Here is a 26,817-nt window from a genome sequence, read left to right as displayed (position 1 = left end):
CATAAGGACAGCCTCAAGGACAGCCCTGAGCCTTTGGCCCTGTGGAGTCAAGGTGGAAATCCAGCTTAGCCCCCGAAAGCTTACTACTGAGCGCCAAGAACCAAAGGCAGATGAGTCTCAACTAGCAGTATTCGTCTCTGCCTCCCCCAAAAGAAATCCTCCTAAGAACCAGACTCGGGATGTTCAGAAAGATCCAACCTCTCTGGCAAGCAAAACATCCCCTCAGGGGGCATCTGGCCTCGGCTGGGTTGTTTCTAACCAAGACCTCGCCTTCCAAGATGACCATTTACCTGCTCTGCGTGGTAGTGAGGTGTCACAAAGACCTAAGGAAGACTTCCCATGATGCTGGCCATTTTATATCCACTTCCCCTTCACAGCCCTCCCAATACACAAGCATGTCCGATGCCGGTGAAACCTCGTGGTCCCGGTGCCATGTATGAGCCCCTCCCCACCCTGGATGCTCCTCTCCAGGCCCACATTGCTGAGGTGCATTGCTGAGGTGAGTTCATCTCACTCCAGGTAGTTTGAAGCTAGTCACTTCCCCCAACGGTGGGGAATGAGCCTGGAAGCACCCATGAGGCTCTCAAATCCAGGCTTGCTGGCGTGCCATGTGCTACAACCCCCCTGCACCATCTCGGCACTGCAACCACCACACACAGGCTGGGCAGAGAAGATGGGGAGCCCCTGTGCCTCCATGGCCCTGAAGAGCCCGAGTCCACAGGTGGGCAAGGCTGGCCTTTGGTCAACAGCCAGGCAGATCACTTAGCAGTACAGGATGCCCTGCAATAAGCCTCCCCCCCATCTCTGCGCTCAGCAGGCTTCCAGCACCCACCCAGGGAGCTGGCCATTGGTGTACCTGCCACCCAGACAGGAGACAAACCCACAGGGGAAAACCACAAGCCCAGTGAAACCATCTTTACCATCCGTTTCTTGAAAAAAAAAAATGGGGTTTATTGATTTTTTAAACTGCAAATATTCGTTACAAAAAGTTTCCTTTTAAATAAATTCACACAAAGAAAGAGAAAAAGAAAGCGACGGTAGTGACCAGCAAGAGGAATAATTACATTCATCTTAATGTGTGTGTGTGCCAGTTCTGTTTGCATCAACATTGGAAAACGCTAAACCTGGAATCCAGAACCTCAAATCTGTCATCGGAATGTCTTGAGATGGGCACGTGGAAGTCAAAGGGTTTCTCTATTTTTTATTTTTTCCCCTTTTATAAGAGATACATAAAAAAGTTGTTTTCCTTCTGTACTGTCACAGAACTTCTACATACATTCTCAGTCCTAGTTGTGAAAGGCCTAAAGAGAAAGAAACTCAATTTGCAGTCCAACACAAAGGGGGGAAATTTCTAAAATAAATAATCCAACAGTTTTTTGCATTTTTTTTAAATTAATTTTTCATTTTTTTAAAATAAAATAACCAAAAAAAAGTGTAAAGTTACAAAAAAATGTCGTTGAAGAATAATATATTAAAACTGTGGAAAAAAAGGGAAAAAAAGACACGTCACAAAATTTTAAGATTAATATGAAGATCATAATTTAACATAAAAGAATATATTCTATGGATTTGTCATCCCGATAAATATGAACAAAATTAACAAAAAAAAGCATAGTTTGGCAATAAATACGTTTTGATAAGTTAAATAAGCTTTTTTATATTGATGTGCAGTGACAAGCAAAAATTTTGCTCTCCAATTTCTGAAAAGTTATATGAAGTTTAAAACCCAGGGAAAAAAGCATGGCGTGAGTGCTCCGAGGATAGTCCTAAGGTATTCTAGAGCAAAAACCATTAAAGCTACGTCTACGGGAAATCGTTTTACACAGATATTGTACGTGGAATGAATACCATTAACTCTCACCCCTTACATGTTTTTTTAGCTTTTCTCTCACTTTTTTGTCATTTTTTTTTTTTAAGATGTCACATATGAACTGGGGAACTTTAGCACCAAAATCAAGTCTCTCATAGTCCATCTAGCTTCCCCTTCCTCCCCACTTTAAAAAAAAAAAAAAAAATAGAAGAAAAAAATTAAATCACAAAGTCCCACTTATGTCACAATCTTCATCCACTTTTTCAGTCTTCCTTCCTGTAGACCTATGCGAACCCGGGCAAGATTAGTCAACAGAGGTTCGGGTCGGGAAGAAAAAAGGTTTTTGAATGTCAAGATAGGTTTCCCCAAAAACCCAAGTCTGGCAACAACTCTCCCAAGGGGGGTGGGGGTGGGGGTTGCTGGGGAAGGGAGGAGGAAGTGTGTGGGAGACTGAAACAAGGGAAGGTGCAGTTGTATCGCCAGTGGAGGGAGCTGCTGGTCTGGGTCCCCTCCCTCCCCTCCCCCCTCCCCATGGGCAGAGGCTCTGGGAGGCCCACGGGTGCCCTCTGGCGCTCGAAGAGGTAATGTAGTCACAGTGACAAAGTTAGATTACAAGGCACTAAGTTGCTTCTGTAAACTGTTACTGCTTTTTCTTTTTGTGATTTGGCACTTAAGGCTTAAGCCGGGGAGGACAAAAAATAAAAAAAGGCATCTTACTGACAAATATGGGACTTGTCTGTTATGCATGGTAAGTGGGCTATAAAATCAAGGGAAGGGGGTTTCAAGCCAGAGGAAGCTACTGACAAACTGACTTGTCCTTATGTTAGAGGGGGAGGGGGGGTGGGGGGTTTAAAAGGGCGGAGAGGGGGGAGCATTCCAAGGTTCTAGGGGAAAGGGTTTGAGCTTAACCTTGTTAATGGAAGGGTTTGTAGGGTAGGACAGGGAGATGAGGGTAGGTGGGGCACAGGGATGGCGTAGAGTGGGGTAGGGGCAACCCTCCCTACCCTGGCTTAGTCATCTGAGATGGAAAGTCTGCTGAAAATGGGCAGGCGTCTTGAGTTGTCCAAAGTGGGGGAGTCTGAGCCACTGTGGCTGCTGCTGGAGCTGCTCAGGTAGCCCTCCTGGTCCGAGAGAGAATCCTGAGGGCTGGGGGGAGAGTCAAACATGTGGGGGGACTCGGACATGGGCCGGAAAAGGAAGGTGGTCGGGGAGCCACCCCCGGGCAGCCCCATGCTAGGGGCAAAGAGGCTGGCCAGCTCCTGGCTGGAGAAGGCAAAGGGGTTATTGGAGCCGTCAGGCAGGGTGGGTGAGGCCAGGAGGTCGTCGGCGCTCAGGATGGGGGGTGGGGTGATGGACGTGGGGCTGTCCAGCAGCCCCGTGGCAGCGGCGGTGGCAGCGGCACTGGGAAACCCAGCAAAGCTAAAGCTATGCTGGAGGCGGGGGCGGTCGGCGGAGAGGTCCCGGGCCCCCGCCAGGGCGCGGCGCTCCTCGGCGTTGTGGATGAAGTGGCAGCGGGGCCCGTAGGGGCAGAAGCCGATGGTGTGGAAGGTGCGGCACAGCTCCGTCTTGTACTTGGGGTGGCGGGTCAGGCTCCGCAGCTCGTGGATGCCGTGCGCGAACTGGCACTTGTCCCCGTACTTACAGGCGCCGTTCTCCTCGAAGGGGCGGCACAGCTCCGTCTTGTAGCGGCTGGAGTTGACCTGGCCGCCGCCCGGCTGCTTCTGGGCGGGCAGCAGCCGCTCGCCCCCTTCCGAGAAAGAGCGGTCTCGGAAGCGGCTATCCCGCGAGCTCAGGGCTGGGGCCGGCTCGCCCTTGAGGCTGCTGAGAAGCTGGTTCTGGTGGAACTTGGTGCTGGGCAGGGTGACCGAGTGCCTCCGGGAGAAGCCCCCACCGGTCGGGGTGCCCACCGCCTTCCTGTCCAGCAGGCAGCCCCCTGCACTGGGGGTACTGTAGTTGAGCATCTTGTTACTCTGGAGGAGAGAGAGAGGAGAGAGAGGATGGTGAGTGACAAGGGCCAGCCACCAGGCCCGAAGAGAGGACCTGCTGATGGCAGCCCCTCCAGGATCAGAAATGCCCACCTCCCAGACACCATCCCCATGCGGGCCCTGGCAGGCCCCTCCCCCTTCTCCCACAGACCAGCCACCTGGGTTTACTTTGGCCCCGTGCATAAAAAAAGTAAAAAATTTTTTTAAAAAAATTTTTAAATCCTGGCCCACGTGAGAAGTTGTTTTATGCATGCACCCTATCCCATGCAGACCCCAGAAATGGACCCCCATTATCCAATCCCAAAGCTACCACTTGTATCCATAAAACTCAACTTCTTTGCCTCCCAAATAGATTCCTCCGTTCCGAAGACCCCACATCGCTCGGACCTCTCTAGATCGCCTCCCCCCAACAAAAACAGGTAAACTTTAGAGGCTAGGAGCCCCACCCCCTTTTTAATCAGTCCCGGCTTAGTCAACCACCACTGAACTTGGCCTAAGACTCTTCACTTCCTCCTTCAGAAGCCTTCCCTTCCTTTAGCAACAGGTTTCCAGACTGCCTTTTTGCTTTTCTCTTGCTAGGGGAGAGGGGGGACCCTGTTCGGGGTTGGGGGGAGGAGGGGAGAGATGTGATTGTTGAAAATAAAACTCATTGCCCCATGCTGGGGAAAGGGGTGCCTTCCACAGTGCCCTCGCCAACATCTCTGCCCACCCAACCTCGCTCCCCTGGGAAGATGCCTTTGCAATTAGTCTTCTGGCTCCGAGAGCAAGCTGGAATAAGAGCGCCAGTGTTTAATCTTTAACGCCAAGCTGCAGGTGGGAAGGAAAAAGAAAGCACCAAATCCCCCCACACGCTGCCAGTCCATAATGGACTTTGGGGAGGGGGGAGGGGGACACAGAGCCACCGCAGGCAGGTTTCTGTTCCAATGGGTTTCACCTGCCCAAACTGTACCCAAGATTTGGAAAGGGTGCTGGGGGTGGGGGTGGGGAATGACCTGGGAGTTGGCTCCCGGCCCATGTAGGTGTCATTGTGCAAATTCTAAAGTTGGTCCCTCAGGATCGGCTGCTGGGGATCGGGAATCTGTAACAGCAACCGCCCCATGGAGAGCGGATTACAGGAACCAAGTTGAGAGCCGGTTCCCAACAATGAGGTTCATTTAAAAAGTCCTGGGGGGTGGGGGGAAGAGGGGGAGAGAAAGAGAAACAGATCAAAGAGCGAGAAAGAGCTGGGAAGAGAAGGGAGAAGAGCGGGAGGACGCGGGCAGCCAGGGCGGCCGGGGTTTGGGAAAGCGCAGGGAAGGAAGGAAGCTGAAATCCCAACTTTTTGATGTGTCTCTTCAGCTCCTCGGCGTCCCTGCGCCCCAACCCTGCAGCCCTGGGGCCCTGGCAGCTAGCTGCGCCGACTGGAGAGGCGAGCTGGAGAAAAGAGAGCAACATGACCCGACGTGTTTAAAAAGAAGGCAAAAACACTTCAGCAATTAAAAGCAGCCTAGCAGCTTCCCTGTTTCCTTAGGGATAAAACTGGGGAGTCCACGGGCTTTCTCTGCTCGGTACACTTCGCCCGCCCTCCCGGGGCACTCTGGGCTTAAAACTTGCTTTTTCTCACACCCGCTGGCAAGCTATACGGCTGAAGGGCGCCCCTGTTAGATCCTTCCTCTCCAAGACCCTTGAATTCAGACCGGCCTTTTTGTTACCGTGTCCCCCACCCTCCATTTCCACGAGCCAGCGCCCCCCCCCAGGGGAAAAAAAAAAAACACAATTTAGTGAGTCTACCCCAGCCCCCCTTCCACCCCAAAGTTTACAGCGCGACTGTCTATCCTGAGAGGAAGACGGGCCGCGTTGGGGCCGGCGGAAGCCTCACAGCAACTCTGCAACCTCTTCTGAATGACAACTCCTGGCCCTTTCCTCGGAGATCACCAGCCCCTTCCAAACCCACCAGAGACCATCTCCCGGCCAAACGTCCGGAGACTCCCCTCCCCGCGGGAGCGAGCCCCCTCCCCACCCACCCGCCCGCAGGCCGGCCGGCGAGGTGGCTCCGGAGCCTGGAACCCCTCCGGGGGCGGCGGGGCCCAGAGCGCACCCCGGGACACCTAGCCGGCCGTGGACCTGGGCTCCAGCGGCACGTGACCGCCGGAAAGTGGCCCCCCGAATCTCCCGAGGGAGCCCAGCCTCGCCAACCTAGCTCTCCCAAAAAAAAACTCTGGTCTCTGGATCCCATTCCCATGCAATCCCCGCCAGACACTGCTGAAGCTCCAAGGGCGGGGAGCAGAGGGCCGAATTCCTTCAAACTGGGCAGGAGCGGAGCGATGGGCGAGGAAAAGAAAAGAAAAACTATCTTCTGGACTTTTTCCCCCCCTTGACTTTCCCGGACACAAACTTTTGGGGATTTCTCTTTCTCAGGGCAAAAGGGATCCTCCTCTTTTGAAAAAAAGCAAGCACTCCGCCCCACTTTACCTTGCACAAAACTTCGCTCAGGTCGAAGATGGTGGTGGACACGAGGGTGGTGGTCATCGTGGGCGCTCGTTCGGGGCAGGGGCGCGATCGGCGGGTGGCGGTGACGGTCCCGGTGCGGGGAAGGCGCAGCCTCCGGCTGTCCGGTCAGGAGTCCCACACGCCTGCTCCCGGGGCCCCTCGCCTTTCTGACTCTCCGGCTGCGGGCGCGCGAAGCCCGGTTTATAGTAGCCCCGGAGGAGGAGGAGTTTGAGCGTATTTAAATGAGGAAGAGGAGGGAGGAAAAAAAGTTGATTGACACTTAAGTTGAATCAGCCATGCGGTCAAACTCCGGGAGGAAAAAAAAAACTTTCAAAAGGAAGGAGGGGGGGAAGGGAGACGAGGAAAGAAGGCGAGGGGAGGGGAGGGGAGGGAAAACCACTCAGAGCGGCGCACAACTTTTTTTTCTCTTAAAGAGGAAAAGTTTGTGGAGTCCGCCCGCCTCGCCTCGCTCCCCCGCGCCCCGCTCCCCAGCCGCGCGCCCCTCCTTTGTCAGCCGGGGAGCTGGGTTCTGTGACATCACCCATTCCACCCTCTTCGGGGTTCTTGTTGTGCTGTTGTGTTGTGTCGGGCAGGAAGGCGGGCTCGACTTTCTCTTTTTTTTTTTTTTTTTTTTTTTTTGCAAGCGGGAGCAGGAGCCCGTCCGGAGCGAGCGCCGCTGCGGTTTCCATCTTGAGCTGATCTTTCTCCAAACTTCTCCGGGGCCCCGCGCTGCTCCCGCTCCTGCCGGATGGTCTTCCGCACCCGGCTCCCCTCCGCAAATCTTTGCCGGGGAAGAGACTGGACATTGGGGACCGCACACAGCCCTCCACTCCTGGTTTTTTCTTTTTTCTTTTCCCCAAGGGGATGGTGGTGGGAGACTTTCTCCCCCGAGGAGGACCGGGCCCGGCGGGGGGTGAGCGCTGCACGGTTTGGCGCGCCGCACCCGCCTACACCCGCGCTCACTTTGCAGCCAGCAGCACCCTCTGATTGTGGGCCTAGGGGGTCGGGCAGGGGGCTGTTTGTTTTAGGAGGACTGGGAGTTGTATTTACTCCACGTATCCGTTCTTTAAACTTTTTTGTAAAAAAAAAAAAAAAAACCACCCAGCAACATACAACTTTCCAGGCGCGCTCTGACCTGTGAGCCGCGCGCGCGCGCACACACACACACACACACACACTCACGCCTAGACGCTTGAACAATGAGAAGGGGGGGGGGGAAAGTTACTTTGGCAAGAATGAAAGTAAAGAGATGGGGGCGGCGACACTTCACCTATTGTTGTTCCCCGCCCGCCCCCTCGGGAACGGAACATATGGCTTGTCATGCCGCGCGGTTTGGGCGGGATGGGGGGAGGGGGGCATGGGCTAAAGGCCCCCCCCACACCCGATAGATTGTTACTCCTTTAAAAACGGTAAGATTGTATTCATTTACTGTCGGGTTCGGATGCCCCTCCACTCACCCAAATACAGAGCTGTTGGCGTGTCCCCCGCCCCCCCACGCCCCCGCGCGCGTGTGCAGCGAGGAGCGGCGGAAACCGCGGGGCCGCGTTTTCCTCTCCCCGCGTGCCGCCGCCCTCGGCCCGCGCATCTTCTTCCCAGCACCGAGGCCGCCGGGTCTGTTACGAAACCCCGCGTGCTGAGTGGCTGAGAGCGGGTTCCATTGCGATGTAATTAGGTCACCCCATTAGGAGCACGTTTCTTTGGAAAGGACGGGGCGGGCGGAGCGGCGCGCTGGAGTCGCACTCTCACCACCACTACCACACACACACACTCACACACACACACATTCACACACACACACACACACACACACGTTTTACCGCATTTCTTATTTATTCGTCAACCTTTGGCAAACCCGGGAAACCTTCTGTTTTTAGGAACCGGTTGTTTTTCCGTCTTTGCGAAATACACAACTTTTGCTGCAACAGTGAACCTGTGTGATCTCCGTCTCCCCCGCCGCACAACCCAGTCTGCTTGTATTTGTGTTCTTGGACTTAAATGGATGGCCCCCGTTTCTAACCCGGCTGCTGAGCGCCCTTTGCTTTTCCCTCTCCTTCTCCAGCCGCCTGTTGCTTCCCTCCCTCTGCTCTCCCATTTTGCAGCTTTTCTTGAAATCTGGCAAACGCCGGGAAGGGAAATAACTTGCATGCACCTTCATTGAAATCAATCAAGTGTAAGTTTCTTTCTTCAAGGGAGGGATATTGACTCGCTCCCTCCTTCCCCGGCTCCTCCAAGGGGGCGGGGGGCGGGTTCGTGCAGTTTCTTGGAGATGAGGTAATGAGTTCCAGATTGCAGGACAGAGTAGGGAGCTAGGGAGCGCGTTACAAACCACAAGGTTAGTCTGCGTCCCGATGTGAAGCTATTTCGGTTTGTGTGTTTTTTTTATCCCCCCAGCCTCCCCCCCAAAGGGGGCCCATGGGTCTAGGTCTGGAGGGTTCTGGAAGCAGTGCTGGGGGTACAGGATGAGCTGGAGAACCGAGGGGTGAGGGGGACGCGCGGGGCGGATGTCCCCGCCCAGGGCCAGGCCGCCCCGCTGCTCCCCTCTCCGGGGGGCGCTCTTCCCCCGCGGCCGCGGGACGGGCCTCAGCGCCCCCCGGCCAGTGAAAACGTTTTTCTCCCCCAAAGAGAACGCGATTCCTCGAATTTCCTCCGCTTCTCCAGCTCCCGGAGGGCGGGCGCGCCCCTCCCTCCCCCGCTCCCGGAGGGGGCGCGGGCTCCGCGGGGCGGCGGCCGGCCTGGCCCGCTTGCCCCGGAGTTGTTTACCGGCCCGGCCGACCGACCGGGTTGGTTCCAGCTCCCAGAGCCTGCCTCTATAATTAAACCTTTTTTTTTTTTTTTAATTGTCGGGTTGAAACGTCATTTCGGGGACTTTCCAAGGGTGAGGGAGCCGAGGGGAGGGAGCGAGCCTCCTTAACCCTTCCCTGACCCGGCCGTCCACGCCGCGGCGGGCCGGGGCGCAGCGTCTGGCACGGCCGGGGGGGGGGGGGGGGTATCTGGGGACCTGGGCCGGCCAGTCCCCCGGAGAGGTGCTCAGCAGGTGCCCCAAGGTGCGGGGACCGGCAGTGAGCCCCCACCCGGCAGGAGGCGCGGCGGGAGGCGTGCGCGGCCCTCCCCTCTCCGGCCCGGCGGGGCGCCCCGGTTCCTGCCCCGCGCGGTGCGCAAAGGCCTCCCCTTCACCTGCCCCGCCGCTTCCGACTGGGAGGCGCCCGCCTGGCCCTCCGGCCCGGCTTCCGGGTCCTCCCTGCTCGCGGGAAGCCGGTCTCCGCGAGGGGAGGGCCTGGCCAGGTAGTTTTGGCTTGGGGGTACTAGGTTCTGTCAAAGGGGGGAAAGTGAAAGTCTTCGGAATTGGGGAAACCCGACGGATCTATGCAGTGACCAGTCTGGACGCTGGGCGCACCTCGAGGCAGGTGAGAGTGGTGGGACCTGGGCCGCTGACCCCCTGGACCGCTGAACCCCTAGGTCTTTTCACCAAGCGCCCCTCATGGCCACTCCCTCCTCAGAAACCCCTCCTGGCCCGCCCTCGTGGCAACCAGCGCAGGACCTGTCTTCCTGGAGCCGCGCTGCGATGTTACAGTTCTTCCCCGGGCTCCAGGTCATTGGCAAAATCCCCCAAATTCTTCGAATTTGGTCCCTCTTCCTTTCCCCCCAACCTCTGCTGCCATTCACCTGTTGGAGGACTGGATAATTTCCAGTTTGGAGATCATGGGACAGCCCCAGAATCCCCGGATTAGAGGAGAGGGAGGGCCAAGTGCTGTCTGAGAGCTGCCTAGTTTAGATGGAACTAGTGCCTGGGGAATGCAGATTCCTCAGCTTGGGCCCAGGCCCAGTGAATCAGGCCCGTTCGGGTGGGGCCAGGAATCGGCATTTTGGTAAACTTTCTGCTAGTGACTCACACACTAAGGTTTGAGAATCTGTGGCCCAGGATTTTAAAGTTGGGCCACTCTGGAGCCAGATAAAAAGTCTTTGTGACTTTTCAAGACACTGACCAAAGCCTCAGTGTCCTTGCCTCTAAAGAAGGGATAATAAATAGGCCTGAGATTGGCCAGTGAAGTGCCTAGTTCCATGCCTGGCTGAAATCGTTAATATGCCTCGCCGCCGTGTGTATCTAAACCATTCTTCGGGCCTCGTTACATCACAAAAACCCGGGCTGGGGTATATGCCTATTGCAAAAGGATTCTTTCGCATAGATGTCATCAAATCGTCAACTGACATCTTCGATCTGTATCGCTTTCTGGCCCCACCCCCAGCCCTGGATAAGGTAGGCCCTGAGGCAGCCCCCCAGACAAAAAGGTTTTTCTGGTTCGAAATGTCAGTAGTACCAAGATTGAGAAACTGTGTGAGGGGTTCTTTCCAACTCCAAGTTTCCTGCATACTTAGGCTTCATCCCCGCCCTCAAACCTTTCTCCACATGGCAGTGCAAGCGATCTTTTTTAAAACCTAGATCTGATGTTGTGTTTCAATTGCCTAAAACCTGTGGCTCCTCATCCCTCTTAGAATAAAAACAAAACTCTTAGCCCAGCAAAATCTGATACTTTTACTGCTCCAGCCTCCTCCCCTTCCCACTACAGCCTCTCCCACGGGTGCAGGGCACTCCTGTGCTCTCAGTTTCAGAGGAAAATGAATAGTCCTTCCTCCTGCCCCAGGGCCTTGACACTTGCTATTTCTTCTACTGAATGGAGCTTCCTTTGGCCCAGATAAATTTTAAATTACCCTTTAGAACCCAGTTCAAGCATCACTTCCTCAACCATTTTTGGAGCCATTCTTGCTGTTCCTCTTCCCCCATCCAGACAGGGTTATCAGCCTTCTCTCTTAGGTCCACAAGGAATGTTTAATTCCTTCCAAGTAGTTATTTCACTCGGTTTGTTAGTATACATTCCTACACACTTTGCTTCTTAAAATAGAGTAACGTTGACCTTGATTTGGTATAGAGCTTTATGAATTTTGACATGTAAATAGATTCATAAACCACCACCGTGATCCAGAAACATAACAGTTTCTTGCAGTCAGGTCCTCCCCCATCCCTTACTCTGTCAACCACTGCTCTGTTTTCTGTACTGTAATTTTGTCTTTTCCAGAATGCCAGATAAATGGAATCATGTAGTCTGTATGATTTCATACAGTAGAATGCCTTTGAGATTTATGTGTGTCGTTGCGTGTATTAATAGTTCATTCCTTGTAACTGAACAATAATATTCCACTGTATGTGTATACCACCAGGTTTTTATCCATTTACCTGTTAGAGGACTGGATTATTTCCAGTCTGGAGCCATATAGAATAAAGCTGCAATAAACAATTGTGTACAGATTTTTGTGGAAGAGAAATTCTTGTTTCTCTAGGGTAAATAAGCAGGAGCGGAATTGCTGAGTCATATGGTAGAAGTATATTGAAATTTATAAAAAACTGCCAAATCATATTTGAGAATTGATATTCCATTTTGCATCTCCAACAGCAATATCTAAGATTTCCATTGCTCCACATACTTACCTGCACTTATTATTGTACTTTTTATTTTAGTCATTCCAATAAGTGTGTAGTGGTTATCTTATTTCACTTTATGATCTCTCAAGGTTTTAATGTGCATTTTTCTAATGGGTAATGATGGTGATCATATTTCATAAGCTCATTTGTCAACTGTATGTCCTCTGGTGAAATGTCTGGTCAAGTGTTTTCACCATTTTTTTCTTTTTTCTTTTTTCTTTTTTTTAAATATATTTTATTGGTTTTTTACAGAGAGGAAGAGAAAGAGAGAGAGCTAGAAACGTCGATGAGAGAGAAACATCGACCAGCTGCCTCTTGCACACCCCCTACCGGGGATGTGCCCGCAACCAAGGTACATGCCGTTGACCGGAATCGAACCCGGGTCCTTTCAGTCCACAGACCGACGCTCTACCACTGAGCCAAACCGGTTTCGGCTTCACCATTTTTTCAATTAATTGGTTGTTTTCTTTACTGTTGAGTTTTTTAAGAGTTCTTTATGTATTCTGGATACAGTTATGTTGTCAGAATGTGATATGCAAATATTTTCTTCAGTTTGTATCTTATCCTTTCATTCTCTCCACAAGGTTTACAGAGCAAAAGTTTTTAATTTTGATGAAGTCTAATTTATCAGTTTTTTCTGCTCATGCTTTTGGCGTCTTAAGGACTCTTTGCCTAACCTTAGGTCATTAAGATTTTCTGTTTTCTTCTAAAAGTTTTGTAGTTTATGTTTTACACTAATATCTTTGATCCATTGGAAGTTAGTTTTTATGTGAAATTTAGGTTGAGGTTCTTTTTTATTTTATTTTATTTTATTTTGCCTATGGATGTCCAATTCCAACACTTTATTGAAATTATTATCACTTTTCCATTGAATTATTTTTGCGCCTATCCAAAAATCAGTTGGCCATATTGGAATGAGTCTCTTTATTCTGTTCTACTGAGCTGTGTGTTCATTCCTTTTCCAATAACACACTCTTGTAGCTTTATAGTAAGTCTTAAAATTAGGTGGTGTAATTCCTCTGGGTTTATTCTTAATTTTCAAAATTGTCTTAGCTATTCTAGTTCCATTGCCTTTTTATATAAATGTAGGTCCAGCTTGTCTATATCTTTTTTAAAAAAAATACAGGGCTTTTTATTAGAATTGCATCAAGTCTATAGATCAATTCAGGAAGAAATGGCATCTTTACAATGTTGAGTCTTTTACTCCATGAAAATGGTATGTCTATTTATTTAGATCTTCTTTTATTTCTTTAATTGGTGTTTTATACTTTTTTAGCATACAGATACTATGTATATTTTGCTAGATTTATACCTAATACTTTTTGGGAGGGAGTAACTATTGTAACTTTTTAAATTTTCAGTTTCCAATTTCTCATTATTGGCCTATAGAAATACAGTTGACTTTTGTACATTAATCTTGTATCCTATAATCTAATAAGGTCACTTTAGTTATAAGAAGATTTTTGGGTAGATTCCTTAAGTTTTGTTTTTACATGTTCACTTTGTTTTTTAACATGGACAATCATATTATCTGCTAATAGGAATAGTTTAATTTCTTTCAATATTATACATCATATTTCTTTTTCTTGCCCTGTTGCCCTGTTTAGGATTTCCGGTATGCTGTTGAATGGGCACGGTGAACGTGAACACCCTCATCTTGATAGCAGTCTCAGGGGAAAGCATTCAGTCTTTCACTATTAAGTGTGATGTTCGTTGTCGGGTTTTTTGTAATCATTTAACTTTTTGACATCTCCCTTCCCACCAGGATGTGGGCTCCAAGAGTAAGGTGACCAGATTTTATTATAACATTGGTAAAGCGGGACACCATTGACCAGAGAGGATGGGGGGTTCTTGATTAAAAATTTGGTTTTTATGGAGCAACAAAAATTTTCATAGAACGCAAAAATAGTATTGTAATATATTTTTTTAATTTTAATGTAAGTACAATTTACAAATATAATAAATAAATAAAAATTATGGATAGTCCTAAGTGTCCCTTTCAGGGCAGGCGCTAGACTTTTTGCCGCCACTATAAAATACAAATAATACGAGTACTGTCTGCTAAATTCAAGAAAATTTATGTGTTTATGAAATAAATAAATACTTACCTAAATTATCTGAATAGCTGATTTGTAATGACATCACTTGTTTAACTAGCTTACTAACACGCAGTACGATGCGTATCGTCTGAGAGACAGTTACAAAATGTTTTCGTCGTTGCCAATCCCCAAAAATGCCATTGTTCATTAAGTCCAAACAATGGTGGTGGAATTCTAACAACTGATCAACAATTCGAACTTTGATAAGCAGTTCTCGATAATCAGTTCTCAACAATTATTTGTTATTATTAAAGTTTAACATTATAAAATTAACAAAAATAATATGAAATTCATATCCTGACTAAATAGCCCCGTGGCTGCCGAAAACCGTATATTCCCTTCCCGTTCTCCCACCGTTCCCTAGCTTGTCGTACATTCTTTTGAAAAATCGGGACTTTTTAAAACGTCGCGGGACGCGGGACAAATTGTTAAAACTCGGGACTGTCCTGCCAAAAGCGGGACGTCTGGTCACCTTATCCAAGAGCAGGCTCTCTCCTTTCTCACCTCAACCCCCAGTGCCTGGCAGAATGCCGAGCACGCAGTAGGCCTCAATAAGTAATTCCCTACTTTGGTAACTTAGCCATAGCCACTCTTCTGTGTGACAGACAACAGCAAAATGCAGCACAGGTGTCACGAAAAATGACCTCCCAATAAATATGCCAGTGGATCCAACTACCCATCATCCCCACGGAGTTGACCATTTTTAGCGGTAGAGCATCTATAGGTCAGCTTTCTAGCAAGGCACCTGTGCCCTAACTGATCTGGCTCAGTGGATAGAACATCGGCCTGTGGACTGAAGGGTCCCAGGTTCGATTCCAGTCAAGGGCATGTACCTTGGTTGCGGGCACATCCCCAGTAGGGGGTGTGCAGGAGGCGACTGATCGATGTTTCTCTCTCATCAAGGTTTCTAACTATCCCTCTCTCTTCCTCTCTGTAAAAAATCAATACAATGTTTTTTAAAAGTGTATCAATGAGGAATAGATGAGTGCAGTAAAATGATTAATTTAGATGGAGAGCATCCCATTCCCAAAGGGAATTTAAACAAAAAGCTCTCAGCTCTGAAAAACAGGGGCTTTCAGGGTACAGAGTCCCACTGCTCTGAAATCTTAGGTCCTCAGACGGGTGGGGTGGTTTCGCTAAATTTATTTCAGCCGCTTATAGAAACAGAAGGGGGACGAAGGAGGCGGCGGCTTGCACACCAGCCCTGGCTCTGGGGTATTAATATCTGCCAGGTCAGGCTTTTATTTGGGTTTTGTTTTACCTTTTGGGGGTGGGGAGGGAGGCAAGCAACAGGAATATCTCGCAGCTTCATGGCTTGCGCTGTGGGTTCCCACCTTGCTCCTTGCACACTCCCCACAAGCCACCTCCAGCCCTCTCCTCCCCTGCCCCACCCCCTCCCCATAGCTCTCTAGCCTCCGAGTACCAAGCCCTGGGCCAGGGCTGTCTGCAGCCTCACGCAGGCACCTTGGACACCAGATTTCCTCCTGGGCCCAGAAGGGGTCTGAGCATGAAGAGGGAGAGAGAAATTGAGATTTCGATTGAATCTGTTTTCTTTCTGGTACAAGTAAGGGTCAGGGAGACCGGAGCCTCTATCCCTGGTCCTCACCAAAACTCCCTCCCCATCCCACACCTCCGCCCAGGGGCTCCGCTACGGGAATGTTGGGGTGGTTGGATATGAAACCCAGGCCTTTGTATCCCTGTGTTCCTTTCCCTCAGCCTCCCCCCAAGCACTGGACACACCTTCTTCTCAGTGCTGAACAGTCTCTTCGGTCACACCTACCCCTGCCCCATTTGTGGAAAACGAAGTGAAATGAAGCCACCATGTCGTGTGTTTTTTTGCTTTGTTTTGTTGTTGTTTTAATATTTTATTGATTTTTTTACAGAGAGGAAGAGAGAGGTTTAGAGAGTTAGAAACATCAATGAGAGAGAAACATCGATTAGCTGCCTCTTGCACACTCCCCACTGGAGATGTGCCCGCAACCAAGGTAAAAGCCCTTGACCGGAATCGAACCTGGGACCTTTCAGTCTGTAGGCTGACGTTCTATCCACTGAGCCAAACCGGTTTTGTCTGGCTTTGGGTTTTTGTGTGTTTTTTTAATATATTTTTTATTGATTTCAGAGAGAAAGAGAGACAGAAACATGAAGAGAGAGAATCATTGATCAGCTGCCTCCTGCACAAAGCCCCCCACTCCCACCCCCCACACACGGGATTGAGCCTGAAACCCGGGCACGTGCCCTTGACTGGAATCGAAACTGGGACCCTTCAGTCCACAGGCCAACGCTCTCTATCCACTGGGCCAAACTGACTAGTGCCCACCATGTTGTTTTTTAAAAACCTGTTCTTGTGCTGAATTTGGAATGCTTCGTGGGGCACAGATTAGTTACCTCCCACCGATGTGGAGGATCCTGAGGCACAGGAGGGGAGGTGGCCACCGGTGACCAGCACCCACTGCAGGCAGGCGAGACCAGGGTCCACTGGCTCTCGGAAGTCTGGGCTCTGGTCCGGGAGCTCGCGGCTCTGTGGCCGCCACCTGAGGGCAGGCAGCGGAGACACACCAGGAAGCTCAGACTCCGCTGGGCTTAGGCCTTAAGTAATGACCTGAGAATACGGGGAAGTGCCTCCCACAGTGCCCAGCCCGTGGGGACCCAACAAATGCTGGTTCGGTTCCTTGGCACACGCCTGCTTCCTGGATCACCAAGGAAGACAGGGGAAGCAGCCTCTGTCCTCTTCCCTCCCCTCCCCCAGGTACCCTGCACAGGGGCTGATGGGAAGGAAGGAGAATCTCCAGGGGGTTCTTGCTCCGATCTGGGGAGTCTGCTTCGGCGTAAACAAGGGTGTCGTGCCGAAACCGGTTTGGCTCAATGGATGGAGCGTCGGCTTGGGGACTGAAAAGTCCCGGGTTCGATTCCGGTCAAGGGCATGTACCTTGGTTGCGGGCACATCCCCAGTGGGGGGGGTGCAAGAGGCAGCTGGTCAAAGTTTCTCTCTCATCGATGTTTCTATCTCTCTCCCTTCCTCTGTACAAAATCAATAAAATATATTTAAAAAAAAAAAAAAGGGTATCGTGCATACCTGTAAACTGTAAACCCCTCACAACTGTAAACCACGCTCCTGTCTCGTCCCTCCTCCCACCAGCCAGTTTGCTCTGGAATGGTCCTCCGGCCCCGAGTGGGGCAGACCCCGCCCTGGGGAGCTGTTCTCTGAGAAGCGGGACCCACCCCCCAGCCAGACCATGGATCAGATGGCTCTTGGAGGGTGGCCACGTAGGCAGCCATGGAAGAGAGGAGGGAGCTTTACCATGGCCCTGTGACTTCTTTAGATCTGAGTTTCTCCCGCCAACTGCACCCTCCACCCCGGGGGCCTGCAGGCCCCAAACCAGGGCCTGCCCTCGTCTGACCAAAGGCAACCAGATCTGCTGCAGCTGTTGAGGGAGAGAACAAGCTCTCCCAGAGACGGGGAAGCAGCTGGAGAGAGAGGCCTGCCAGCCCGGGGGTGTAAATATTTATACAGCGTGGTGCGTGGGAAGAGGGAAGGCGGAGGGAGGTGGCAGGAGCCAGGCGGCGCTGAGACCGCAGGGTGCAGGGGCCTGTGCCTTGGCCTCAGGTGGGAAAGGCGAAGGAGACTGGGATCCGCATCTCCACCTGAACTCCTGCATCAGAGGGGCCGGCCCTTACTCCCAGCCGGCTCCTGGCGGAGATGAGGGAAGAACTTAGAAAAAAAATGCATTCCCAGTTCCCTCACCGGTCTTCCTGTCTAGGAGAGCCCTGGAACCAGATGCACCAAACCCACAAGGCCCCGGAGTAGGGGCCTGGGGACTCCGGGTCTGTGGTTCTAGAGTTTTAAAGAATACGGGATGGGCCGGCCCCGAGCGGCGCAGTGGTTGAGCATTGACCTAGGGATCAGGGAGTCAGAGTTCGATTTCCGGTCAGGGCACATGCCTGGGTTGTGAGCTCAATCCCTATTGTGGGGCATGCAGGAGGCAGCCAATCAATGATTCTTTCCTTTCTTGTCATCTCTCTCTCTCTCTCTCTCTCTCTCTCTCTCTCTCTCTCTCTCTCTCCCTTAGACTCTCTGAAATGAATAAAAATGAAAAATAAAAATTTAAAAAATAAAAAATAAATGTTTAAAAAAATACTGGATTCTAAGAGTTGGACTCCAGGGTTGAAGTCTTAGAACACATAAGTACATTGTAAACAGAATGTTAAACAAGCAGAGACTTCTCTCAAGCTTCTATGTCATCAGTAGGACATTTCTAAAGTGGCAGAGAACACTGTGCCTCCGTGAGGAGGAGGAGGAGGAAGGAAGGGACCTGGCCAAAGAGCAAGGTGTGGAGAAGGCGAGGGGCCCTGGAAGGCACTTCCAGAGGAGCATGGCCACAGGCCTCTGGGCCTAGGAAAGGAGTCCGGCCTGTGGCGTCCACCTGGTGCTCCGGGCCCTCTGCCCCAGGACACCGCCGGCTCCCGTGTGCCCCGGGGAGAGCATGACCTCGTACTCGCTCTCCTCCCGGCTGAGCCTGCTGAGGACTCTGCCCGCGCCCAGCGGCACGGATGCCCCAGGGTGGGAAGCAAGCCTGGGCCTGGGGCGACAGCCAGATGGACTCCAGTCGCTTCGCCTCAGACAGCTGGGGAGCAGCGCCAGGACACTCCTCACCCCCTCCCCACCGCTCCAGACAAGGACGGGCGCGGCCGCGACTTCTAGGATTTCCCTGCTGCCACGCCCGATGAGAAGTGCCACCTGCTTCCATCCGTACCAGGGCTGACCCTCAGGACCTCCCACAGGTGGGGGGTGGGGTGCTCCCCGGTGGCCAAGAACCTGTAAGGTGCCTCACAGCTATCAGCGACGACGTCCTGCACTCTTCCCGTGTCCTGAAAAAGCCCACCGGCCGGCCCGGGGGTGGGCACTGCTGGGAGGAAGGATCTTGTGCTGGAAAACTGCCTCCGTCTCCCCCACCAGGGCCTCCAGATGCCCAGGCCACCTTCAGCCAGAGGATACCCAGACCCGCCCCCCAAGAAGCTGACCCACGCGGCAAGTCATCCCGCTCCCCGCCCAGAGCTTTACAGGTGATACCTGCCCCGGGGGTGCACCTCCCCTGAGCCCCGGCCTTTCTGGGTGGAACCTGGTGAGCCCCCCACCCAGACACCCAGGGAAGGGCAGGGCCCATGAGCCACGGGGCCCAGGCCCACACAGCGTGGAGGACACACCATCTGCCCCAGCCCTCCGCCGGCCTGGCAGCAGCAGCCGCCCGCACAGGGGGAGCCCCTCTCCAGAAGACGGCTCCTCTTCCAAGGACACCCAGGTCCGCGCGGCCACCGCGGCCCCGCCTGCCGGCTGTGGCCGCCTTCTTGCCAGCACTGCTTCGACAGATGAACAAGAATAAAAGCCTGTGTGGCCCAAGGAAGTCTTTAGGGGAAAGAGTTGAAGCTGAAGGAAGGGGGCGGGAGGTGGGGAGGGGGTAGGGGCGGTTATAAGAAATAGGAGAGGGAAGAGATTCGGGAAACAGACAAACCATCCGGGAATCCAGATGTAACACAAGGAAGGCCAAAAGAAGGGAAAAGTTATGCTAAGAAGGCAGAGTGGGGTGGGGAGGGGAATTGAGAATGAAAAAGAAGAAGAGGGCCGTTGTAAATATTCTGCAAAGAGAGAAGTATGGGAAAGCAAACAACATCAGAAAAAAGAGAGACCCAGGAGAGAATAAGAGGCAGCGATGAGCTTAACAGCAACTGCCTTGACTCTGGACCGGCCACACTCATTAGCTCTGAGTCTGAACGCTCTTTGTGGGTTTCGGGCTCCTCTGAACACGGAGCGAGGACAGCCCTAGGAGCAAGCTTTCCTTCTTGCCCTTGGCTTTCCTACAATTCCCCCAACTTCCCCCAGCTGTTGGTGTTTTACAGAGGGAGGGCTGATCTTCCTGGACAAGGCCAAGACCCTATCGGTTCACGCGAGCCTGGTGGCTTCCGTCATGGTGCCCCCCGGCAGACTCACTGGGAGCCTGAGCAGGAGGGGCCCGTGCAGGCAGGAGAAGCCATAGGTGTGATGGAGCCTTGTCACTGGCTCTGCATCTTCCAGGGAGGGGCTTACCCAGCCACCTCTCCATGCATCAGGGCTGACCCACCCCCAGACACACGATCCAGGAAGACTGGCGTACCCAACTCTATGCAAAGACAGAGAGAAAGGGAGAGGGATAGAGACTTAGAAACATCGATGAGAGAGAAACATCCATCAGCTGCCTACTGCACACTCCCCACTGGGAATGTGGCCGCAACCAAGGTACATGCCCTTGACCGGAATTGAACCTGGAACCCTTGAGTCTGCAGGCTGACGCTCTATCCACTGAGCCAAACCAGTCAGGGCAGCAAGTGCCACTTTTGAAAACCGTTTAGATGATTTAAATTACTTCCCAGGCATTGCCACGGCTTCCCCGTTGCCATCATTGGCAAACCGTAACATGAAGTTCACGTCGTGTCCGTCAGCTCCGTGAGCGCTTAGCTCCTGGTTCCTGTCCCTGTGTCTGCTTGGCCTCTTTCGGCCTCTCACGCCTCTCTTCTGTGAGGTGGCTGGTGCCACTCCTCTCCGTGTTTGCTTGGGCTTTGCCAAGCCCCTTACTTAGGTCCGCCTCTGCCCACTCTCCTGTTCCTTCAGGGCAGCAGGAGTTGGGAGAAAGCTGAAGCAAACCAAGGCAAAATCGAGACACGAAGGCAGTGAGGATGCAAGTGAGTTGGGTTAGCGTCCGGGTGTGGCATGCTCGGGCCTTCCACCGTGGGCAGGGCAGGCTCCTACAGGACACGGGTCCGAGCCTCCCTCGCCACCGAAAACTGCTCCTCCAAAGTTCAGCCCAGGGGACGCCACTCGGGCTGAACTCTGCTCGACTGGGACCAAGGAAACGGGGCCTGTGCCAGCCTTTCTCCCTCTAAGAATTCTGAAGTCACTTGACCCTGATTCTGTAAGTCACATGCTCCTTCTATCAAAAAATGGTGACAAAATAGGCAGAAGGGACACTGTCTAGGTTGTGGCCTCAGGTACTCAACCCCGTTTCTTCCCATCCCTCCTAACCTTCAAACGTGTCTCGGTCATAGACTATATGACTCAAGCTATTATTTAACCATGAAAAGAAAAAAAGAAAAAGAAGACAAACCAGGAAATTAGAGGCTGAATGACCTAAAATTTATTCCATTCAACTGAGCTAATCTCCTCATAAGGGTGTGTATGCTAATAAGTCATCCTATGTCTGCTCTGGGACAGGCGAACACTGCAGGGGAAAGTGCGATGTGGCTGCAGATCCCAACTTGTCAAGATTTGTCCTCAAAAGGTTCAAGTGTCTGGGCCTCCGCCAAGCTGCCTTAGCCGTTCGCAAAACGAGTCCCAAAATTTGGGAGCCGATGTGTTGCAACAGAGAGAGCACCCAGGGCTCAGGCTGACCACATCCAATCCTGGCACCGCCCCTTCCTCAGCCAGCGAGGGACCGGACCTATCTGCCTCCTCCGCCTCCCGTCTTCCTCGCTGTGAAATGGCAGTGACAGTAATACCCGCCTCCCGGGGCTGCTGGAAGGACAGATGAGCAAAGCACTTGGCAAGTGCACACGACCCCCCCCCCACCCACAAACCCCCACCCCCCGCTTTCCCAAATGCAGCCCTGGTCAACTGTTGTATGTTCAACACTTGGGCTTGGCAAGACCAAGGAGAAGGTTGGAGGCCCCACCACGTGGGGCTCCACGGAGCCAGTGGAACACAGTCAAGCATCCCGAGCAGGAGAGAGAGAGAAGGGGGTCCCAGAGGAGGCGCAGGCAGCTGGCGGGTGGAGCGCCCGCAGAAGGCCGAGGACGGCCACTCGCAGCCTGGCTCCGCGTGGTGGGAGGACGCAGGGGGCTGTGGGCAGGCCTCCCTCCCCCATGAGCTCAGCGGGCTGCAGCCCCACCCTTGCGGGAGCTCCTCCTGCCAGGAGCTCTGCGCGCGGACCAGGCCGCTGTGTGCGCGGCTCTGACCCTGACCCGGCAAGAGCTGTAACGGGGCAAGGCAGTGACGGGCTTATTGGCCTCAGGGACTCAGTAACCGGGTTTCCGCCCAAATCCACAAGCCTGCCCTGGAGCAGCTAGATTGTAGGGACGTGACCCGCCACTGAGAAATTCTCACTCAGAATCCGGGCTTTTTCTGCCTGAAGTAGAAAGGGGTAGGGTTTTAAAACGTTCCAGGAATGTGAACACCAACGGAATCTTGGTAACATTAGGGGACATCATTTAATTTCAGGTACAATAAGGATGCTGTGGTTCGGTGTAAGGTTTTTTTTTTTTTTCTGGGTTTTTTTTTTCCTTATTTTTTTTAATTAAATTATTATCTGTGTACATATCTTACCATTGCCCCCGTAAGTTTTTTTTTTTAATATATTTTATTGATTTTTTTTACAGAGAGGAAGAGAGAAGGATAGAGAGTTAGAAACATCGATGAAAGCGAAACATCGATCAGCTGCCTCCTGCGCACCCCCTACTGAGGATGTGCCCACAACCAAGGTACATGCTCTTGACTGGAATCGAACCTGGGACCTTTCAGTCCGCAGGCTAAGGCTCTATCCACTGAGCCAAACCGGTTTCGGCAACTGTAAGTTTTTTTTTTTTTTTTTTGGGGGGGGGGGGAGTTTGTTTGTTTTGCTTTGTTTTTGAAGCTATGGACTGACATGCTGTAATGATATGATCTGATACAAGGATTCACTTCCCAGTTACCTGGGCGTCAGGGAAGCAGGCGGTGATACTCGGACAAGCGCGGGCAGCATTGAGTGATGTCGGTGACGGGTACATGGGGCTTCACCAGACGACTCTGTCTCCTCCTCTCTGTGTGTGGGATTTTCTGTACTAACGTTGTTTTAAGTGCAAAGAAGCTGTAAGAATTTTCGAACTCCAAGATTCTTGTCTTATTGGGGGGTTTTGTTGTTTTGTTGGCTTTTTCATCTTCACCGAGAATACGTTCTCACTGGTTTTTAGAGAGAGAGGGAGGGGGGGAGAGAGGCGCATCGATGTGAGAGAGAAACACTGACCGGTTGCCTCCCATACACACCTCGATCCACCCCGCCTGGGAGTCCAGCCCACAGGCTTTGGGTGCCCAGCACAGCACCCCAGCCAACCAGGGCTTGTGGTTCTTGCCACACGGTGTTTCCCTCCTGAGGACACCGCCCTCGGACAGCAGGTGAGGCTGTGTGGGGAGATCTTCCAGGAGCCAGCGAGGGCTGGACAGCAGGCGGGAAGACACACACACACACACACACACACACACACACACACACCCGGTCACGCTGAGGACCAAGAGCGTGGTCCTCAGACTGGGAGAAACATTCCAAGGGCCTGGTGTCCACCTTGCACTGCTTTTAATCTCAATGAAAATGGTTTGTTAAGTTGGTTTCAATGTATTTTAAGCCACGGTGAATGAACAGTCCCCCACCTGTCCGCTCCCCCCGTCCCTTCTCCCAAGTAAAGTGGGCAAGCTACTCAACCTTTCTAAAATCACTTTCCTTCAGCCGAAACTGGTTTGGCTCAATGGATAGAGCGTCGGCTTGGGGACTGAAAGGTCCCGGGTTCGATTCTGGTCAAGGGCATGTACCTTGGTTGCGGGCATATCCCCAGTAGGGGGTGTGCAAGAGGCAGCTGATCAATGACTCTCTCTCATCGATGTTTCTAACTCTCTATCTCTCTCCCTTCCTCTCTGTACAAAATCAATAAAATATATTTTTTTTAAAAAATCACTTCCTTCAACTGGAAAATTGGGGGGTAATCACCCGGACCCCATTTTCTAGGGTGATAGTAAACGATAGCCCTTATGCTGGTCAGCACTGATAAAAGGCGGGTACGATTTGAGGGGTTTTGGCAAATGTCAACCTTTAGCCTCTGAGGACCACAGTGGAGCCACCCCATCTTGGGCGTTCTGTCTGCATTAAACATCTAAATTAAACAAAAGTCGCCCTCGCTGGTTTGGCTCAGTGGACAGAGCGTTGGCCTGCGGTCTGGTCTGAAGGGTCCTGGGTTCGATTCCGGTCAAGGTCACATGCCTGGGTTGTGGGCTTGGTCCTCCAGTAGGGGGCCTGCAGGAGGCAGCCGATCAATGATTCTCTCATCATGGATATTTCTATTCATTGATGTTTCTATTTCCCTCTCCCTTCCTCTCTGAGATAAATAAAAATATATTTAAAAAAAATAAATTAAAAGTCAAGGCCCACTCACGCTGAGATCTCTTTGATCAGGCGCCCTACCGGATGAAAGCCCCTTCAGGTGTCACAGAGAAGTCACTGCTGTCTTCCTCCTTTCCTGCTCAGAGGAACAGGCCGAGTGGGACGGAGCCACGCTGCTCTCTCTGGGTGAAGAATGAGTTGGAAAATGAGAAATAGGGCACAGCTCCCTCTGGGCCATGGCTTTGAATGGCGACAGGCATTTCAAGAAAGCAGACCTTCGGCAGATCAACTCACCCCCCAAGATGGAGCCGGGGGCGGGGGGGGGGGGGGGACAGCGGGGGGAGGGGAGGTGTGCAGGGTACGCAGACCAAGAGCAGGCCCGGGCTCAGAGGCGCACTTCACAGGGGCCTTCCCCCCTGAGCCTTGGGCAAGCGGTCCCGGAGGCTTCCAGACTGCAGGGGGCAGCACCACACACCCTCCCCAGCCTCGGGGACCCACCGGGTGGCCAGGCAAGGTGACCTGAACCCAGAACAAACCTCAGGGAGGAATCCCAGGACGGGGCAGGTGACCCACACAGCCCGCCCCTAAGCCTCTGCCACTGGTTAGCAGCTTCCTGTGAGACTAGTTTCCGCCAGAGGAGGGTGTTTGTGACTTCAGGTGAGAAACCCACAGGCTGCGGAGGAGGGCACAGAAGCAGAAGGCAGTGCAGGGGCGGGGCGTTCAGGGGCCAAGGGCATAGGCTTTGGAACCACAATGCCTGGGTTCAAGTCCCAGCCCTGGAACAATGGGCAAGGCTCCCCCCACTCTGTGCCTCAGTTTCCTCCTCCTTACCGCAAGGAGAACAGTGGCCCTACAGGGCAGAGCTGCTGCTTACGGCAGTGACTGGCAGGTGGAAAGCCCTCAAGTAAGTACTAGCAAGGCTTCCTCCTGAGCTCCGCGGGGATGTGCTACGAATGACCCCCAGGCCTGGGGGGAAGAGCTGCACTGAGCTTCCCTACGCAGCGGCTCAGAGACATGCATGGAGCACAGCTCTCAACACAGACCACAGGCCCCCAGATGTGTGCTCTTTTCCATCGAAACACAGCAGGCCCAGGCTATGCACAGAGCAGAGGCCCCACGTCTGGGGCAGGAATGGGTTACCCCAGGGCTTTCCAGGAGGGGGTAGCCCTGGGTGTAGCCCTCCCTCCGGTGCCCACTTTGGGTTCTGTGAGGGACAAGCAGAGGATGGAGCTGGGTTTCCCAAACGCATGGCCCCGGGTGAGAGGCTGAGAGCCGGGCGGGCGGGCGGCCTGTGCCGGCCAGGCCCACGTGGGCCGCCCGGAGGCCGTGCAGAGCCCGCCGGCCGCACTGCAGGGTTGGGCTTCGCTGGGGCGCCGAGGGAGGGAGAAGGGGAGGAAAGAGTTAAGCCCGCACTCGGGCCTGGAGGAGGGCTGGGCTGCTATAAACAGTGAGCCAGGGGAGGGAGGGAGGGAGCTGACACAGGATGTGGCCGGGCTGAGCTGTCTGATTATTAACTTCACTTTTATTTGGAGGGGGGATTCGATTCTCTGTTTTACTTCCCATCGAGGAAGTGAAAGCCCAGGTCTCAGAGGGGCCTGGTTTCAAATTGTTTTGTCACAGCTCATTTATTTTTCCTCTTAAATAAATAAACAAAACCACCTCTTTGTTTTCCCCTTAATGAGCGTTCCGCAAATCATCTGCAGGAGAGGCATGAAAGGGGTTTTCTGGAGCCCTTCACCGGGCACTTTTGGCTTCTACCCGGGGGAGGGGGGGGGGGTGTTCTTCCTGTGGCCCAAGCCTTCTCCCAAACTCTCCAAGCACTTGCTTTTCTGCCTCCTCCTCCTCCCTGCAAGATCTCAGCCTAAAATCATGACCTCAATCCCAGTGTAGACTCTCCTTGGCCGGCGTGGGGGGCCTGACATGCCAACTGACTGCCGTCCCATGTCCCAGGCTCCGACTCAAGGCCACAGAGAGGAAGTAGCCAGCACAAGACTCAGGGGTGAGTGCTCTTGGTCCAGCCGGGACCAAGGTGTGTGTTCCTATGGCACCCTGACATGTGCGCTAAAAATACCTTACAGCAATGAAACACAAAGGGATTCCACGACAGGGCTAAGGAAAACACCATCACGTGTTCCTCTGCCCAAGGTCCAAAACATTTGGGCCTTGGCCTCCCCATGCCAAGCCCATTCAGTAATTTCCAGATTGTCCTGCAGCTGCCCTCTTCTCAATGAGCCGCAGGGTGAGGCGCCACGGGGACCAGGGAGCCCATCTCCCGGGGCCCTCCGAGCAGCAGGGAGAACAGGGGTCCTGCAGCAGCTCGGCTGGTGGGAATGTAGATGGGTGGGGGAGGGGAGGAGAGAGGCAGAACCTGCTGGAAACCAAGGGAGGAAGGCTTCCTGGGGGAGGTGACCTTTAGGCTGGGCCTTGAGAGACGGACAAGATCAAGAAGAAAGAATATTCTAGAAGCAGAGCAGGACCCAAATGACAGAGAGAGACACTATCAATGTGTGCACCAGGCCACATATCAGACAACAGGATGATGTGGCCTGTAGGGCCTGCAGCTCCTCACACAGCATCCAGAATGGAATTTATAGTCCTCGGGGGTTGAGTCAGCCACTTAGACGGCGCTCCAGGCTGCCAGCCCTTGACCCCTGGCCGGAGGCAGCCCTGACCCGGGAAGGAGTTGTGCCTCGATGCTGGGAGCAGCCGGACGCTGCCCTCGGATAAGGGCTCCCCGGGCCTGACACGCCGCTGCCCACAGACACCTCATGAGTAGGAGCAGACTTTTACTGCCCCTGGCTCCGTGCTCTTGGGATATGGGGCAAGAGGG

The 26,817-nt window shown here is 52.8% G+C and overlaps 1 protein-coding gene across 2 annotated transcripts; it reads right to left on the bottom strand.

The window, feature by feature from the left end:
* Positions 1–934: 934 nt before the first annotated feature.
* On the bottom strand, positions 935–6,464 carry ZFP36L1 (ZFP36 ring finger protein like 1). 2 transcript variants are annotated; one of them, XM_084867077.1, is made up of 2 exons: positions 6,247–6,464; positions 935–5,208 (listed from the first exon to the last, which is right to left on the bottom strand). In XM_084867077.1, exon 2 carries the CDS (start codon positions 4,084–4,086, stop codon positions 2,821–2,823), a length of 1,266 nt encoding a protein of 421 aa, XP_084723203.1. In that variant the 5' UTR covers positions 4,087–5,208; positions 6,247–6,464; the 3' UTR covers positions 935–2,820. The 2 variants fall into 2 exon arrangements, with proteins under 2 accessions (XP_084723203.1, XP_084723202.1); XM_084867076.1 differs by having other exon boundaries at positions 935–3,780.
* Positions 6,465–26,817: the final 20,353 nt, after the last annotated feature.

Source organism: Pipistrellus hanaki (assembly GCF_964339955.1).
Source record: "Pipistrellus hanaki genome assembly, chromosome: 1".
NCBI lineage: Eukaryota > Metazoa > Chordata > Mammalia > Chiroptera > Vespertilionidae > Pipistrellus > Pipistrellus hanaki.
The sequence above is the reverse complement of the archived record's forward strand: the minus strand, read 5'-3'. Positions and strand labels throughout refer to the sequence as shown.